Source organism: Schistosoma mansoni, chromosome 4 (assembly GCF_000237925.1).
Source record: "Schistosoma mansoni strain Puerto Rico chromosome 4, complete genome".
Taxonomy (NCBI): domain Eukaryota; kingdom Metazoa; phylum Platyhelminthes; class Trematoda; order Strigeidida; family Schistosomatidae; genus Schistosoma; species Schistosoma mansoni.
The window spans coordinates 9,660,957-9,680,894 of record NC_031498.1 but is presented as its reverse complement, the minus strand read 5'-3'; the positions used below and the strand labels follow the sequence as shown (position 1 = coordinate 9,680,894).

Sequence of the window (19,938 nt, the reverse complement as noted above, 5' to 3'; positions counted from 1 at the left end):
CTTAACTGATAGACCACTGAGCCGGCATCCAACGGTGTTAATATCTAACTTCAACCAACCCACGAAGTTGAGCAACAGTTCACCAATGTTTACAGTGAGTTGATACCTCCCAACAGACCTGATTGAACTCCACTGGTTACTGCTCCTGACTAGAACTCCAGGAAATACCTCATGAAGCCAGTTACTAATGAGCGTATTATCATTATCAGAAGGGGGTTTTGTGGAGATATCAACTCACTGAAGACATTATGAATGGTTGCTCAATTTCGTGGATTGGTTGAAATTAGACATTAACACCATTGGATGCCGGCTCAGTGATCTTTTAAATTAGGTTTAAACATTAGTTTCTAATCAATTGTTATAGTTTTCCAATATATTTTTTAGAATAAAAACAGCTATTTTTCTAGGAATCCATCATTCTTAAGTTTGTACATCTTCATAACAATTTTTACGTTGTGATAAATAATACGCACTGTCATCCCTATTTCTTTATCATGTTTACGTGATTTGTACTTGACGGTTTAAATTGGTGTTATCCAAATCCTAATGGATGAAAATTTGATATTTATACATACAAACACAGATATGTATAAATACACACGCACAGACTAACTGATGTGTTATCATAAAGATTATGTAACAAACGTTGGTAAATGTATCTTTTCTTAGTAATATATTTACTATTTATTTCACTTCAACTGCTAAATGACAATTTCGGTAAAAAAACGACATCATGCAATTAAAATTTGTATATTTAATCGAATATATATAATTGGGTTAGTAATTTCTAATCTTCATTTCAGTCATAATATTGTGTGTTTGTTTTACATAAAAACATTCACGAAAATGAGTTTTTTCAGTAATCACAGTTTTTGTTTAAATTGCTCGTTAAACTTATTCAGTCTTAAGCCACATTCTATGAGAACTTGTGACTGAATTAAAATAGAGTGACGAAACAATGAGCTTTCACAAAGCAGTACAAAAGCTAAGAAACGTAGTTCAGATGTCATAGATTGATTGAGGTTAGATATTAACACCATTAAATGCCGGACCTGTGGTCTAGAGGTTAGGCGTTTGCAAGCAGGGCCAAAAGTCCTGGGTTCGAGTCCATTATGTATATTCGTAGGTGTCTGTTGATGAAACGTCCCATAGTGGGACGAAACGGTCATCTAATGTCTCCAGTTTTTCAATGGATGTGTAACATTGATCGATTCGTGATTTCAATCAAATGAGTCTTTTTCTGTCAATTGTATCTTTTCAATTCTCAATTCAAATGTTATCATTTGCTTAGGAAGGCCGTATCACGTAGTTCTTGTGAAAAAACTTGTACAGCAATTTACTTCGAAAAGTAGACGTGTGGTGCAAAAACACAGACTATCATATTCTTTATCACTGAACACTATAATTTTTATCGTAATCCTTAGGACAATAATAATAAACTTTTTCCAACCCTCTCTCCTTAAACTTCACAAACACATCTTGCAAACGCCTGACTAGCGTTATCTTATCATTTACTTCATTCACATCACTCTCCTTATATATCTTTTAGTGGAACGGGATGCAGATACATTAGAATCTATACATCCAATAAAAAATATGAGGGCTTTGTAATACCTTATCTAGCAAATATACTATGTGACAAATAGGTTGTAGGAGCTGATCTAGTCAATAACCTGTATTCTTAAACATGTTGCTAATTAAAAGCTGTACAGATTCTAATCTTACTATAAAGCATCCCATTTATTTACTAAGTCTATGTGTATATTTTAGTTGAGCTCATGAACCGATTAATTTTAGACCACCACTAAAAACTTGGAAGCACTGGACAGTCGTTTCGCCCTGGTATGAGACTCCTCAACGGCACGCATCCACGATCCCGCACGCGGGATTCCAGCCGAGAACCATCCGTCTCATGTGAGAATGCGGAGGAGTCCCATACTAAGGCAAAACGGCCATCCAGTGCTTCCAGATTTCCAATAATCCTCACAACCGTATACTGATAATTATGTGTATACGTATGCAGTTATTGATCTTGTTTATTTCGTTTTTTTGTTCCAAAATTTGTTGAAATACTTTGCGCTGAGAATTCCATATTTCACTACACATATAATGTTGAATAAAGCCATTAATAGTAGTAATAATAATAATGATAAATGAAATTGACAGCTTCAAAAACTCTCCATGACAACTTTATTCGGTTATATGATATGATACTATTTTATAAATTGATGTCGATCATCAAATACTCTTTACTTAAAAAAAACCCTCACTTAATTGTTGGCAAAATTTTACAAACTCATTTGCACGGATAAAATAAAAATTTCCATTCAGTCACCATAATAAGATGAATAGAGTGAGGTACAGAGAGTGTGTGTGTGTGTGTACCAATCACATCGTAACATTACTTAAAAAGATTGAAATTTCTCAAGTGCGAATGAAAATAATGTCAAATGATTAAAGAGAATAAGATCACTGTAATAATCGAAGTAATTCTTTGTAAATGAATTGAAAAATATAGTTTTAATGGTTTATAGATTGCAATAATGTCTTTCAAGAGAATTAGTTCGATACTTTTGATAATATGGTTAGATGTTCATAATGGTCAGTTAAGAGTAAAAAAGCAAATATTAAAATTGTGTAAGAATATAGACAGCAAAAGAAATTCAGAGAAACGGGTAAAGGGATAAACATCTTGTTTCAACCCTATGTGGTATAGAGATTTTCTTTGTAGATATGGATTTTCCTATCTTGAATGATTTACAAAAATGAACATGTAAACTATGCATATGTCTGACGGAATACGGTGGATATATTGAAAAACGTTATTCCATTCTACTTGATCCCATATGTAACTCACGTGAAGTAGCTTTAATTATCCTTTACTTAATCTGACAAAGCGTTGTTTTAAAGAAGCGAAAACGAACTTGGCTATTTGTAAGCTCTATGCAAAAGATTCCATTAGGACGGTTTGACTGATAAACACACATGGATATAATGAATCCAAGTAGTCTTTCTCTGTGTTCGTCAGTACTGAACAATTGTAAAATATCATAAAAATAATTTATTTTATCAATTTAATAGTTTAAATAATGAGTTATATGGACAGAACAGTATTTTGCGTAAACAAATTGCGCAATATATGATATGAATATTTTGTTTTCAAGCAGCTAATCATCATGAAATACTAGCTGTAAGCGGGTATCAATAAATTATTAAGTCAAAGAACTATTAGTAGGTGACTGTAAATATAGCTTATTGGTAGGCAAAAGGGTACATAAAATGCTCAAATGTTTTTAATTGAGATACTGATTGACACACATCATATCTTGATGAAACTAACATTGATTTACTCATTTATCCGCGTTTACAATATGAGATTTATCAATTATAATGAGCTCTTCTGTGAACAACGTCACATTAGTATGTTATGTAGTCGAGAGTTATTTTGCTTGTCGAAATGTGTGATATCAAATTTAAATTTTTATCTGTTAGTTGAGATCTGACTTCAGAATTATTGAATTTTATGTATGAAAATAAATATTCACAAATTATAAATTGACCCCAAAGAGGTTAACTTTTTATGCCCATAAATCTCCAGACAGTTAAACAAAGATTTAAACTTATTCATGGTTAAAATATTCGATTTCAACTAACTATAAACCATATATTTGTTATTTAACTGTCTAAACTTCTCCACAGCTTATTTAAAGCCCTTATCTTCAAGTGACCCTTGACGAAGAAACGTTAGATGATATTGGCAAGGAACATTTATAGAGCAATAAGATGATAGAACAAATGTGCTATCTCAAGTTTGAAAATTTTTTCCGGTGCTTTATACAAAATTATAGCCCTTTCTTTATCCTACTACGTTTTAGAATTAACTGTCATGTTTTATTTTTCAGTTGTTTTTCATTCATAAATATAGATCACTTATACTGATTTGATACTGTCAAAACTGGTCAATAAATGACATTTGAACAGTCTTATAAACACTGTCAGTAGTAGAAACTTGATTATAAATTATTATTGTAAACTTTGTTACAGTATATAAATAGGATTAATAAATGAACCTAGAAATAATTAACCATTAATTATTTAACTAGTGTCTGTTATATGGATCTGTATTCCCGTACATTCTAGCTTCTACTACTGTAACTGAGAATTGTACAAATAACTATGTACACCCTTATGATAACTATATTGATATCAACGCATAGAAAAAGAAGGAACCATATTAAATAACTGAGTCAGTTTAGAATGTTGTCCTTGTTTACCGCTTTATCTGTAAGCATACTAATTATAATAAGTTACTAATTTACACTTACTTATGTTGTTACTTACGCCTGTTACCCCTGATGGAGCATAGGCCACCGACCAGCATTCTCCAACCCACTCTGTCCTAGGCCTTCTTTTCTAGTCCTATCCAGCTTTTGTTCATTCTTCTCACATCCGTTTCCATTTCTTAGCGTAATGTATTCTTTGGTCTTCCTCTTCTCCTTTGGCCATCAGGATTCCATGTGAGGGCTTGCCTTGTGACACAGTTGGGTGATTTCCTCAATGTGTATTCTATCCACTTCCAACGCTTTTTCCAGATGTCTTTGTCCTTCCCCACAGTAGCTTGTTGCTGATAGTGTCTGGCCAACGGATCCCAAGTATCTTGCCCAGATATGTAAAGGTTTTCACATCCTCCAAAGCTTCTCTGTCAAGTGCGATTCCATCAATGTATGTTGTATTGTATCGGAGAGTCTTGCTTTTTCCTTTGTGTATGTTTAGACCTACTGCTGCCGAGGCTGATGCTACACTGGTCGTCTTCTCCTGCATTTGTTGTTGCGTGTGTGATAGAAGAGTCAGATCATCCATGAAGTTTAAATCGTCTAACTGCATCCTAGCTGTCCATTGTATCCCGTGCTTCCCTCCAGATATTGACGTCTTATCAATTTATAATTGATATAATTATAGTACTAATGTATCAAAGAGCAATCTTATAAAGATAATAATAGGACAATAACTTGTTAAAACATGAATTAACAAGCTTCAGTTATGCGTAGGTTAATTAAATCAATATTGTTATTTTATACAATTGACCAATTATTATATGATGATTTATGTTTCAATTAACTTCTAATGATTACTCATATTGAGTAAGTAGATTTATTAATAAAGAAGAAAGAATAACTTCTCAGTTTAATTAGAGTTATATGGGTAAAATCAAAAAGGAAGATTATAAAAGTATATTTTAATATTTAATACATATGTGAAAACATTAAAAATCGTAATATTTTAAATTGAATAAGTCTATTTTAAGCGACTCTTACTTACACCTGTTACCTCTCGTGGAGGAGCATAGGCTGCCCACCAGCATTCTCCATCCAATGAATCATGTTAGCTAAAAACAATCCACATAACAATCTGATAAGAAAAAGTTGATTTGATTTTATTATGTTTAATTTTTATGATAGTTTGTTGAATAACTGATACCTTTAGCCATATATATATATATATATATATATATATATATATATATATATAACCTTCGGGACAAATTAATCAAATCTAATTCACAATATGAGAATTTTCAAAATTTTGAAGTCAAATAGGGATCCAATTGCATTTAAGGTACTCAATGTATTCCTAAAGTTTAATGCCCGTCTCACAAAAGTGAAAACATCGTTGGAATCTATTAATGATGACTGTATAATAGAGTAAAGCCTGATAAGGATCTGATCGAAAACGTTATTGGTCGCTTATATATGTTGCTCTAAAGAGATGCTGAGCAGTATCATAGGTTTTCATACCAAACATTACAATTTGTTATTTCAAGATCGACGATAAATTAGTCTCCTAAACTACATAGTTCATGGAGGTTTATTCATATAAAAGACAATTCTGTTGATTAACTGACATGAATGGAGTAGCTCATTCACTTGATTTCATGACTCTACAGTGTTATAAATCAGCGACTCCATAGAAGATTGATTTTGGAATTCTCACATCTTGGAAAAAGCGTTTAATAGGGTATTAATTATTTCACCATTTCAGATGCATTCTTTAAAGACATTTTTGAATGTTTATGATTAAATGTATGATAAAGACACGTTTGTTGCAAATATTTTGGGTTGAAAACTTTACTGTAGCTTTACTCAAGCTGTTGTGACTAAGGTTCGTAAACTGTTCGGCAACAGTTTGTTAAATATTCATCGTTAATAAAAATCCCAGTATTCTAATGTGTGTATATATGCTGCTGTAACGTATGCATAGTAACATTGAATACAGTTGATCAGTTAATTTGGATTTTGTCTTTATTTTCAGGCATCAGTAAATTATTTGAGAAAAATATGATTTCATGAAAACCAGTGCAGTTACTAATAGTAATGCAACTATTTTCAACAAAAAACTTATGGTTTAATAATCGTCGAACTAGCAAGGATAATAACATGTCTACTTACCAATAATTTGGTTTATTCAATAAATGTAGACTCTTTTTTGAGGGGAAGAATTTGAACTGCAAAGGAACTGTGCAAACAGTACGATGTACACATCAGTCATATATAAAGAACGTAGGACATAGTACATGTGTACAACAGTTGACGATGACACAGTACATCAGCACAGACAAATAAAACTGATAAGATAGACGCCAAAATAGTCTAAATAGTAGTTGTATCCATCACAATAAAAAAAGACCAAAAATAAAGCATACGGATAAAAAAATTGGTTCATTCAGAGGATAAACGTATTAACAGTCATTCAAAAGGTAAAAAACTAGAAGATTCACCTTGAATGATTGAGAGGTATCTTACTTAGGTTCTTTAATTATCGATCAATTAAATCTGGTCTACTGACTACTGGTGGTTTCACTTATTTGTGTCTTGTCCTTTCCTTATTAATACAGTAGAATATTCTATCTCATCCTTCGGACAGATTTCAATAACTTAGGCAGCATGCGACTATTGATTCATTTTTACCATTTACATGTTTACCTTTTCTAATTCACTTCTCATATTGTTGTCTGTCTGAGTAAATGAATGGCTAGAGTAAATTCATGCAATTTAATTAGTATCTGGCTTTTTATTACACCTATCACAAAAACGAGATTAGCTTAAGTAAAATATACCGAATCAAACGGTGAGTTTATATTCATGGTTCATTCATTGCTCATTCTTTCTATCATAGAATGGAGTCAGACATAAAGGCCTATAATAAAGTATTCTGTGTTTAAGGTCATCAATTAAATCATTTTTCTTTGATAATACTGTTAGGCTTCGTTAGTTGAGTATATATAGATAATAACTGATGTGTTGTTTTTTTGTTTAAGTTTTTTAATTAAAATGAGTCTTTGTGTTGCTAATGGTTACATATACGCCCACTGTTATATTCATTAAAAAATATATATCATTTTGATAAAGAAATAACTTGAATGAATACAAAATTAAGCAGGAAATAACGTCACCGTATTTTGCAGTGAACTCGATATTTCCGACATATTCTATTTATTAAGGGTATTTAGTTAATAAAAATTATTCAACGTGTTGTAATATCAAAGTGAATTTTAATGATTTTTTTTTTATAATAAGAGAAAAGAATACCGATTGGTAAATGATTTGCAATGACACAATGTGATCAATTGATGGCTGCTGATGAGACTGGACTATTGATGTTAACCCCTGAATGATTTTAAAACAGAGATAAGATCACAAAATAGAAGAATAAGCTTTTTTTTAGTCGAATGAAATGACATGCTTATGTAAAAGATATTAACAAAAAAATAAACATGACAAAATATCTAACCGACTGAACAAAATCAATTTGTAGGTTATTCATTTTCGAGTTCATTAAAGTCAGAATGCTAGACCTAATTCTTGTTTATGGTATAGTGCGGTTTAGCCACTAATGATCCTACAATCAATTCCTCATGTAGTTGTAAACGCGCATCTCTTAAGGATATCCAACTAAGACATTTTCGCTTATCACAACTTATGTATATTTGTGATAAAAAATACACAAATTACAGTGGCATGAGCTCCATAACGTACATAAGATAATCAGATTTAGAACTTTGAAATCTTTTATTGAGTATGTGACCATTAAATCACTATTTTCAAGTTGAATTATTCATTCGCTTTGTATTGTTTGTTTGAACCTTCCCACTGATGTTTAGGAGTGCAATTGATCTGTCTGTTATTGGCTTATGTGCATCCTATGCGGATTGCCGGACTTCAATCCTAAACATAAATGGGAAGATTTAAACAAACAATACTAAGTGAATTTACACTTCACCCCATCTCACAAGATGGTGGCTATCAGGACTCAGTAGCTAGGTGGATAATAACGAGTCCTAAATAGGACGAAATGCGCGTCCTGGATTCTACTGCTAGCCATCATCCATCTTTGCTTATAATGGATGGTTCATGTTTCCAAGTTTAATCAATTTGTAATAGACCGTAATAGTATTATTTTCTTTGATGAATTCTTATGTTAAGTTTGACAACAGTCACAGATTCAATAATGCGATGAGAACAATAGTATTATAATCCTTAAAATCCAAACAATCAAACTTACAATACAAAATAATGAATTAACATGAGAGGAAGTGCACATATAAATGTCCAGAATTTCTTTTATTTGCATAGTAAATACAATCAAAATATTCGGATAAATAGTCAAGCTATCACATGTATTTAAAATGTTAATAGATATGCGTTCACAATTAGTCAACCGAATGTGAGTACAAAGTAACCAATATAAATTGGAATGACATATTTAATCGTCACAAGATTTTCTACTACTATATCAAGTACAAACGACTAGAGACTTATGCAAACGTTTCATATTAATCCACCATATAAATACTCTTCATTACAAAACTTGCCTTCAGTTTGTATTTAACTCTATCAAAAAACTATTTAGATAGCCATTTCATTTTCATTGTATTAGATCCTTTCGTTTTATCTCATTTTATTTACACAAAAACTGATCATTGAAATTACCTGGATTATTACTTATACCATCAGAATCAGTGAAATAATCACTGTTAACAATGAAGTGAAAATGTAGTTCCATTGTAAAGAATCCTAGATAAGGACTGTAAAATAAAACAGGTAATGTTCATTTGCTTTCATTTATCTCAAGCATAACGATTTCACAATTACAGATTAGCATAATATGAAGATCCTTAGTAAAATTTCATTACGTAATCAAAATAATTATAACTAGCCAAAGCTAGAAAACATAAAATCCAACAACCATACATAAAATATGTTTGAATCAAGTCAATGAAAAAACAGTTATTTAAACAAACGAGTTTGAAATAATGTCGTTATTGAACTACACCAACCGCCTATTATTCAGTACATTACACTAATCATAAACCAGAAGTATTACAAATAACTACTTGACATATAGTGAAGTTTAAAACACTATCGCTGAGATGTAATGCTTCAAGATTGAATACATTTCTAGATACTTTCTTTTTTCTTGATGAACTAAATCCAATTTTGATGTTGGTTTGTTCTCTGAGCTGGATGGTTTGGTCGTGGAGCTTTCATCGTCCTTCTGAACGACATCATCAGCACAAACTTCGGGTAGAAGTGAAGTGTTTGAATTTCTCCACATCCGATTCTCCAACAATAAATGTGATCCAAATAATATTGGGAAAGCTTAACTTTTTAACCTCCTTTTTTAATCGTTACTATTAGGCAAGAAATTTCACTATGTACAGAATACATCTAAGTAATTACATTTTGCTTTTTTTTCTTTTTACATACAGAATAATAATAATATAATACATTACTACTATCAAGTAGTACACAATAAAGCTATAACAAACTTTCATATTGTGATTTGATAACTAACATATCATTCAAGAGTTTAAATGATAATAGTCTAGTAAAGAGGAAAAGATTTCACATTCATTATAGTCACTAAATAAATGATCAAATTACAATTAATTTTATTTTACATAAAAACAAACCTACGTATAAGCAGAATAATTTCAGTTTTTCAATGTTTCAATTTTGTTTTGTTTTTTGTTTTTTTTATTCAGTTGTATCAATTTGACTTTCGTTTTTATGAATAATGATGTGTACATTTGGATTATTCATTTATTGAATAAGATGTGTTACTTTTGTAAAGTGATATTCAACTATACCACTATTGACTCATAATTTCAACTATATATAAAAATTCCTAAAAATCTCCACAAACAACCCCCTTATCATATGCTCACTAGTGACTGGTTCCATGAGGTATTTCCTGGAGTCCTAGTGAGAAGCAGTAACCAGGGGAGTTCAACCAGGTCTGTTAGGAGATATCAACTCACTGAAGACATTGGTGAAATGGTTGCTCAACTTCGTGGATTGGTTGAAGTTAGACATTAACACCGTTGGTTGCCGGTTCAGTGGACTATCGGTTAAGTCCTCGCGCGCGAGACTGGTGGGTCCTGAGTTCGAATCTCGCGAGTGCGGGATCATGGATGCGCACTGCTGAGGAGTCCCATACTAGGACGAAACGGCCGTCCAGTGCTTCCAGGTTCTCCATGGTGGTCTAGCTTCTATTGACTCATAATTTCAACTATCTATAAATATATACTATTCTCAGTTAATTTATTTTGACGAATAAATAAACAATCAGTGAATTTAATTTATGTGTCTAGTCGCTTGAATATGAATGCTTATAATGTAAGTTATACACTAACCAAATAGTTAGTAGATGTTAAAGTAAGTAATAACTAATACTTTACAGAACTTTATTGTTACCTTAGATTTGAACTCTTAAGTCATTGGATTATCATTATAATTTTCTCATGGTCCATTTAACTACTTATGTAACACAACTAACAAGTTCAGATTTATTTAATCAACTTGACATCACTCTATTTAAGTTAGAAATAATCATTCTATACGACTGTGTAAATAGAACTGGACAAAATAGGAGTTACAACCAATGACTTATTGATTGAAAGCAAATTACTCTAAAATTGAAGCCATCGTTCTTGGTAGAGTAGTTTTCACGAATTTCTTACTGGTTTTCAGGCTTACTTTATTGATTAATAATTCACTGAAATTCATATCTTCAAAAATAGTTTAACACATAATGAAACCATATGAACACTGCTGTTTACCCTATCATTAGTTATAAATATATAGCATACTATATATATTACTAGTAAATGTATATAACTGATATAAGTTGAAATATTGACAGTGAAACAGTTTGTTAATTAACTTAAATGTTATCATATAAATATTTTTTAATGTTCGGATGATTTATACCGTACATTATCTGTAAATTATAATAGACATACATCGATTGTCAAATATACCGATAAATTATTGAAATAATGCTTACTTCTTAATGTAATAGTAAACTGATAAATTTAATATTTAAAAAAAATTAATAATCTTTAGTAGTTAAGATCGTGAGTTTATTGAAGCTAGACCACCATGGAAAACCTGGAAGCACTGAACGGCTGTTTCGTCCTATTACAGAACTCCTCAGCAGTGCGCATCCACAATCCCTACCCCCAAGATTCGAACCCAGGACCTATCGGTTTCGCGCGTGGACGCTTAACCTCTAGACCACTGAGCCGATATCCAACGGTGTTAATATCTAACTTCAACCAATCCACGAAATTGAGCGACACGTCCACCATTGTCTTCAGTGAGTTGATATCTCCTAACAGACCTGATTGAACTCCAGTGGTCACTGCTTCTCACTAGAACTCCAGGAAATACCTCTTGAAGCCAGTTGATTATTATCAGCAGAGGTTTTTGTAGATATCAATAAACTATTTCAAAATGTTTCAAATCATGACAAATTAAAATAATTGTTTTACAAACAAATAGACAATTGTTTACTGTTTATCAATTTAAGTTTGATGTTTTAATTAACTGTCATAAACGAAAATCAATAAATGTAATAGTGTTTTTTCACAAATATAAGCTAGCAATGATCACTTCTGTAATAGCGTCATCATCCTTATAGTATTTTTGTTAGGAAATGTCTCTTACAGGTAATGGACAGATCAGTTACCGAACAGTAGACATTATCCTACCCAAATATTCTTCAGTACTATCAGTTTCATACATAATACATCATGATATTGAATTGTTTTATTTTCAAAACTGGTTATCATTACTAAATGGATAAGCATAGATATACCCAAGAGAAAACAAGATTATGTTTATTACTCAGTCAGTAATCTAGAAGCACAAAAAATATAGAAATTGTTTTCAGAAATTCTTTGAGAACCCTAAATTTAATCACTTCATAATTAATAATTATGTGTGCTGCTCTAATGCGCTTTTTGAAGATTTTCGGAAAAAATAAAGTACTTTGTAAAGTTGTTATATGATACTTACATGTTCTCAAACTTTTATGATGTTTCCGTTACAGATTTTATTTCAATCCCAATACCTTTCTTTTAGGACTGAGATTTTTTGCACTATACGGCTTTGTGACTGTTTTTGGTTTATATTATAACATCCATAGGTGATATAATTCAATTAATCTGTAAAACTGCAAGAAAATAACTTCGAAGTCACTGATTAGTCTGTAGTTGACTTTGCTGTGCCTCATTACTATTCGATACAGATGTAGGAGTGTAAATAGTCTGACAGCGTTAAAAGCTTAAACGTTTTGTGTGAGTTTATAGGTAACAATGCCAGGGTTGAACTTGTTAGTTTCAAATAAATTGAAGACTGGGTGGAAAGTTAATAACAAATTTACTATTTATTTGTTTTCTATGAAAAAGTGGTTTACATTAAGTCACGAAATGTCAGAAATACAATTTTCTGCTCATTTGGATAACAAAACTAGTACATTTATTATTGTTTTGTGTGAAATTTTAGCATTTCATTTTTTTTAATTTCTACTATTGAAATTGATATAGATAATTTGTGCAAATGACTTGCAAAGTCCAAGACCATTAGAAGGATTCGGATTTTCACTTGGATTGAATGGCGCCGACTTAGATGAAAATGGTTATCCGGATATGGCGATTGGAGCAGCTGTATCTAGCTCTGTTGCAGTGTTACGGGCTAGACCTGTGGTCAAGTAAACTCCTTCTTTAGAGTGAAATTATTTTACGGTTTTTATAATTCACGCATTAATATTTTATTACACATTAACGTGAAATAACTAGAAATATTCAAATAACGTCGATCGTTGAGCTTTGATTTTTAAGATTTAGATTTTCAACATCTAGCTTAGAAACCAATAAAGCAATTCACGTTATGTGTTCTTCATATTTTAATTAATAATTTAAGTGCAAATTGCCGAAATTATTTTCATGCTTCGCTATATAAATTTAAAGCTTATGGTTTATTCTGACAATGAATGTACTTATTCTGAATATTATTTCAATATAAACTCAATACAATATTAACTCATGATGTAGCATGAACGCGAAACATACAACAACATACATTATTTGACTAGCTTCAAGATGGATTTCCTAGAGTTCTAGTGAGAAGCCGTGACTAGTAAAGTCCAATTCATGTCAGGTGTGACAGTTATCCACCTTAGACAATGGATGAATGGTTGCACAAGATCGTGGACCGATTTAAGTTAGGCTTTAACACCGTTATTTACCGGCTCAGTGGTTCAGAGGCCAGGCCTTTGCGTGTGAGATCGAAAGTCTTGGGTTGGAGTCTCGCATGCGGGATCATGGATGCACAATGTTGAGGAGTTCCATACTAGGACAAAACAACCGTCCAGTGCTTCCAGGTTTTCAATGGTGGTCTATCTAAGATCAACTCGTAAATTTCACCGTTAAAAGAAACTTTAACATGGAGGTTTGTTTTTCGTGAATATTTCATATTCCATGTGCATTTTTATATTCCTAATTTTGTCAACAATGATTTTTATTGTCTGAATAATTTATTAAATATTAGTAATAAAATCAAAGAAATATAAATGGAAGTCAATTTTAAGAATATCGAATGATCAAGTGAAGGCTTTAATAATGATTGCTTCAGAACTATCTAAGTGAACTACGGCAACTATATAATAACTCAAATTATACATATATATATATATATATATTTGATCTCTACAGTCTAGTAAATGAAACTAAATGACTAGGTGGCCTTATCCTTCCTCCCTCCAGAATTACATTCTTAATGTTCGGTCTTTCTCACTATGGTTTCTACTAAAATTATCTCAACTTTGTTACTACTCACCTTATTAATTTCATTTTGTCGAATCGACGATGTATGATAACTTAGGCTACCCACCATGATGATAATGAATAGCTACAATTGCTTATTCCTGGTATACACTGGTATACACTGACAATCTGATGGTCTCTTTCTTGACTGATAACAAAATGATTGAATTGTCAAATAATATTCCTTGTTCCAACTAAATAGCACAAAAATCAGCCACGAGTGTTATTGTATTATATAGTCGTAATTGTCTTCATCTATGTTAGAACACTTCAGTTTGGATCACTCAAACACTTCTGTTAGATGTCAAGTGAAATTAATTGGAAAAGGGAATTACAAGGCCTCAGCATAATCTTATAAATAAATATAGAGCTTGTGAGATTGTATTACATTGATCTACACTACATGAAATGTATCTCCATATAAGGGATTTATATTCATAAATCAGAAAATCGTTGAATTATTATCAGTTTATTCTTTCAAAAACAAAAACGATTAACAAATAGTTGTCTGTTGTTGCTTATAGAATGTAAAATGCACACTATGGAAAACTAAGTACTTCCATTTTATCTTTAAATAAGTGATTTCTAATAATAATTATATGCCCATTGGTGACTAATTTCAATAAGTGATTCTCAGAGCTTTAATGGAAAGCGTGAAAAGTGAAGTTCAACCATGTCGTGAATGAGATAGTTACTCAAAAATGTCATTGGAAGCCGGTTGGTTGAGGTGAAACTATTTCATTTCAACTGAATGGTATAAAGGTCAAGCTATCGGTGTGAGACCTGAAGCCCTTAATTCTGAGTCCCAGTGGGGTCTTAGATAGTGGAGGGCCATATTAGGAAGAGACAAGTGTCCAGTGATTCCTAGTATTCAACAGCTATGTAATTGAGATCGTTTCGTGATGTAAACCACGCAAAATCTAATCTCGATTGTTTGGAACATTTCAATGAATGTATCCACACAAGAAAATATTGTTGTTTGAATTACATCAGCCAGTTCATCATTGCTGTATAGAATTCCATATGATCTACTTTTATAATCCACAGTTTCTGGATTGACATAAATTTCCATCAAGAAACCTTACACTGAAATTATTAACAATCATTTCAAATGAAAAATATCTTTTTCCATTGTTTCACTGTTTTTTTTCAATTTCATTATCCATATATTATTAAAGTAGTTTTGTTATTTATACAGGCTAAGCGCATATTTAACATTAATGGATGGTAGTACTATTCTGCCTAGTTCATTAAATTCATTAATGGATTGTACTCATGAAGCTCAATCAATTACTGGATATAAAGCTCCGTCAGCTAAATGTATTGATATGAAATTAATTCTCACATACACCAGTGTTGATGGGTAAGTAACAAATACTATATGTGTTATTCATTTAATAATGTGTTTAGACTGTTCATTTACCTTATTTAGTAATTTACTTGTGAAAGTCAATGAAATATTGCATGTAATTATACTATCAACACGGTTTAAAAAGAATTTAGAGAATAATATTTTCTGTAAATAAGAACTATATGTTATCACCACAACCATGTATAAAGTAGTCGTCATTACTTAGCTAACATAAAGAATATACAATTAATATCAAAAAAAGTTACAAACAGTCAAACTTCGTGGATTGGTTGAAGTTAGACATTAACACCATTGGTTGCCGGCTCAGTGGTCTAGAGGTTAAGTGCTCTGGTGCGAGACTGGTAGGTTCTGGGTTCGAATCTGGCGAGGCGGGATCTTGGATGCGCACTGCTGAAGAGTCACACGATAGGACGAAACGGCCGTCTAGTGCTTCCAGGTTTTCCATGGTGGTCTAGCTTCACCTGACTCATGATTTGAACTGTGAAGATACTGAAATTTCCACAAAACCCCTTCTGATCTAAAATAGACAATTATCAACGAAATTATTTTCGAAACGGTAAACTAAAGTTAAAAAATTCAGTTTTTTTTAATGTTAAAAGCTTTTTCTCTCAACTATTTGTTGTTTAACAAATGAAGTTCATTATTTGTCTAGTTCTCTTACGTAGGTTTACATAAAGAAATACATTCTATTCGAATCAGAAAGTATTATTATTACTATGATTATTATTGTTATGTGTTTGACAAAATTCTTTAAAGTTTTCAATAATTTATTTTGTTTTATAACTGACTGAATTAGAATACATACCTATAGCACTTGCTGGTGGCACCATATCAATTATCAGCAAAAGCATACTTAACTGATGGCTGAATCAGATTTAAGGTCACAGCTATTGAATTTTTATGCAAATTTCAAAATGAGATAACTGATGACAAATCTTCTTAAGAGCTAAGTGAAATCTAAATGAAACTTACAGATGCCAAACTACTAAGACGGTTAAAATTAATAAACTTGTACAGACTAAAGAATAGGGACAATACTTTATGAAGTTTTTAAAGCAAATTAAGTGGTTCCGATATTTAAGCTCAGGACTCTGAAGAAGTTCAAGCAAGTTTACCGGACGAAACCTTGGAATTATGTAAATTTTGATCGCCGACAATAATTCAAATATAATTTTCACATATAATCTAAGTGGTTATTTAGCACAGATAATGAATTTTTTTCTAACTGATAGTCAATTGTCACAGTTCATGTAAACTTTACCGAAACAACATAAAAATTATTATGATAGAATTTGGTCAAATCAAAATGGGTAATCAAAAATTTGATTAGTGAAATTAGTGAAATGTCATAAAACCAAATAAAATTTAATGTAGACTGTGATAATTAAATTTTCTAAGCTTAGACTAACTACTTTATTCTTATCATCAATACATAGATTAGGTCCAAGTTATTTGATGGAATTTAATGCATTTTGAGATTATACACTAATTATTATTGCCTCCAATTGTTAATTAGAAAATAAACCTTGTTAAATATCAGTGTCTTATACCAACATATTGTCAAACAATCAATAGCGAAGGTGCATCCACTCTTTGTGTTCTCCCAAATTATAATCTTCCGAATTCTTCATGTCTCTATCTTTCTTCACTTTACAAATCTATTTCACTGTATTATACTCCTTCAATAATATCTTCAAACGCTAATCTTTCGGATTACTGCTTATACTCTTACTACTTCTACCACTATGGGATTTGAATCGACAACTGCATCTCTGTGTTAATGTGGTATGACAACTCGAACTGATGTACGTACGTACGAAGTTCTACGTTGTGACTGACTGACTGGTCGTCAAACAATGCTAAATTAGCAAAAAAATTATCATATAAATATATATGTATAGTTTTAAGTATTATTCTTACATTTATGCATTAAGTAAGTTATCAACTACTTATCATGCTTACTATAATAATACCACTTAAATATTTTACAAAAAAATTCGATTTTTGTATAAAATATTCAAGTAATTAGTAAATTCCAAATTAAACAATTTCTGTGGTGAATAAGTTTCGCTCATTTCTTTAAAGTGACTTATAACATTACGTAGTCTAATTGACGTAAAAAGAAAGATTTATAGAAAACAGACTACCTACCGAAACATTTTCTTAATCTATTAGTGACTTTTCACAGGAATATCACGTGATTTTACCAGAGGTTAAGCGTTCATGCGCGAGACCTAAGGTCCTAGGGTTCGAATTCCGAATGCGAGATCGTGGATGCACATTGCTGAGGAGTTCTATACTAGGATGAGACGACTGTTCAGTAGTTCAAGGTTTTTAATGATGGTCTAGCTTCAATTGACTCATGATCTCAATTTTACATGTATTGTTCTAAATAAATAATTGTTTATTATTATTTTTATTTAAACAGTAAGCCTTGTAATCCATATAAAACGTATCCAGTATTAATTTTATTAAAATGTAATCCAACTAATGAATGGATTTCAGAAGGTTGGGAACAAATTTCACAAAACTATTCACCAGATTATGATAGTAAATGCACCTATAATCAATATTCGAATATAATTTCTAAAAATATTATGAAAGAATTTTATAAAAATTATAGTTTATCACCAATTGTCTTTATAAGAGAGAAAAGTTTATCAAATAGTGAAACAATTCTTAAAGATTATTTTAAACGTAATGAATCTGCTTATTTAACGGGTTACGATAGTCCTGGTGGATATTTACAATTAGAAGGAAATGCTTTTTGTCGTGATCTAAACAAAATACAAGACAAAATACCATTCAATCAAGATGAATTGAATTTAGCCAGTACATTACGAATAATATTTCGAGTAAGTTTATCTAAATGTAAAGTTGTTTACTCGTTATGTTTATTTGTTTATCTTCCAACTAATGTATTTGAATATGTGTATGTTATTATTTACACTTCATAGATCTTCAAATAAACGGAAACTATGGGGAGATTGAACTCATAACTGAGAAATTTGTAACTAAGTATTTACACGAAAAATCTGTGTGACAATGTGAAATTATGTATGAAAAAAAAATTATTAAAATAAAAGCTATGCTGTATGGTCAATCATCATTTGTCTTCATCATGAAATTAGGTTATATTTTATATGTTTAACAGAGGTACATTTACGATTTTAATTAACATAATGAAGTATTGAAAAGTATCATAAGGAAGAAAAAGAAAACAATTCTTGATAATATTGTAGTGAACAGAACACGGGTGGGGACAGTCATATGTACTTTAGCACGAAATTACAGAATATCTTAGTAAAATATGAGAACCATATATTAAATAGTTAATTTACAAACTACTTAATATTGACCATTCCTTCTGTAAATATCAGTTCATCGCCTACGATTATTATTGTTCATGCATTTTCATACCAATTGCGTTACGTTCTTCCTTATCGATCTTCTATTGAAATACATTCAATCCCTGACCATCGTAATATACTACTTATGTGGATATAAGTAACCCACACCATAATATGTCCAATATTTAGTTGATTTTGATTATACTGAAAAAATGACTCTAAATACATAAGTTAATTAGTAAGTTATAATTGATAGAATTTGACTACTATAGAATAAAATTCAATGTACTTAATGGTTAGACGTTGTGACATGATTACCTTATTTAATAACTTTTTTCTGTTTACAGGAAACCAATAAGATTATACGTTCAACCTTGTATGATTAACATCAGTATATAGGCGGTTTAGAAGCCTAATGATTTATCATACATATATCTGCATATGATTCATGGTTAACACCGAGAATTCTCACAAGTAAACCAAGTTGTATGTTTATTAGCCGCATCATTTCAGAATCAAAATTATTTCAGTAGTAAAAACACTCAATAACTCAGGTTTCAAAAAATTCACCTTCAGTTCTTATCTAATAAACTTTGTGATTGTAATACTAATCCATTACACATTGCAAAGTATGAGATTGACAGCTTTCCACTTTGTGAAACGCCATTTATAATCTTTAGGAATAATTTGCATGCAACAAATATTAATAGATCTTAGTGTTGACTTAAATCTTCATCGAAGTTTATGTAGTATAATACTCACAAAAGATAACATGTTATAAATTAATAATTCATATTACTCCACCTTTAAGTCACTATCTAGATCATCGGACAGAAATATTTTTCTAACTATTTCTAGGTGTGAATTCTGACTAATTCGAACATATCACCTCTGTTTCTTACTACATAGCATATGATGTTTAGTAAAAATATCTTTAACTCAAATATATCGGACACTAAATATAGAAATTACATAGAATTTGTTACGGGCATTAAAAAATCTGTGTAAGAACTTAACCTAAAGCCCATTAAGAACCCAATACAATAAGA

General features: G+C 31.1%; 1 protein-coding gene across 1 annotated transcript in view; it reads left to right on the top strand.

Annotated features, from left to right (window-relative positions):
• Smp_156620 (putative integrin alpha-ps) overlaps positions 1–19,938 on the top strand; it is a gene marked incomplete at both ends in the record, with an annotated part of 65,669 nt that overhangs the window by 34,485 nt on the left and 11,246 nt on the right. Inside the window, 3 exons of the mRNA XM_018796762.1 lie at positions 12,922–13,053; positions 15,366–15,530; positions 18,187–18,394. Of these exons, the coding sequence (XP_018651872.1) occupies positions 12,922–13,053; positions 15,366–15,530; positions 18,187–18,394 (505 nt within the window). The remainder of the gene's footprint in view (positions 1–12,921; positions 13,054–15,365; positions 15,531–18,186; positions 18,395–19,938) is intronic.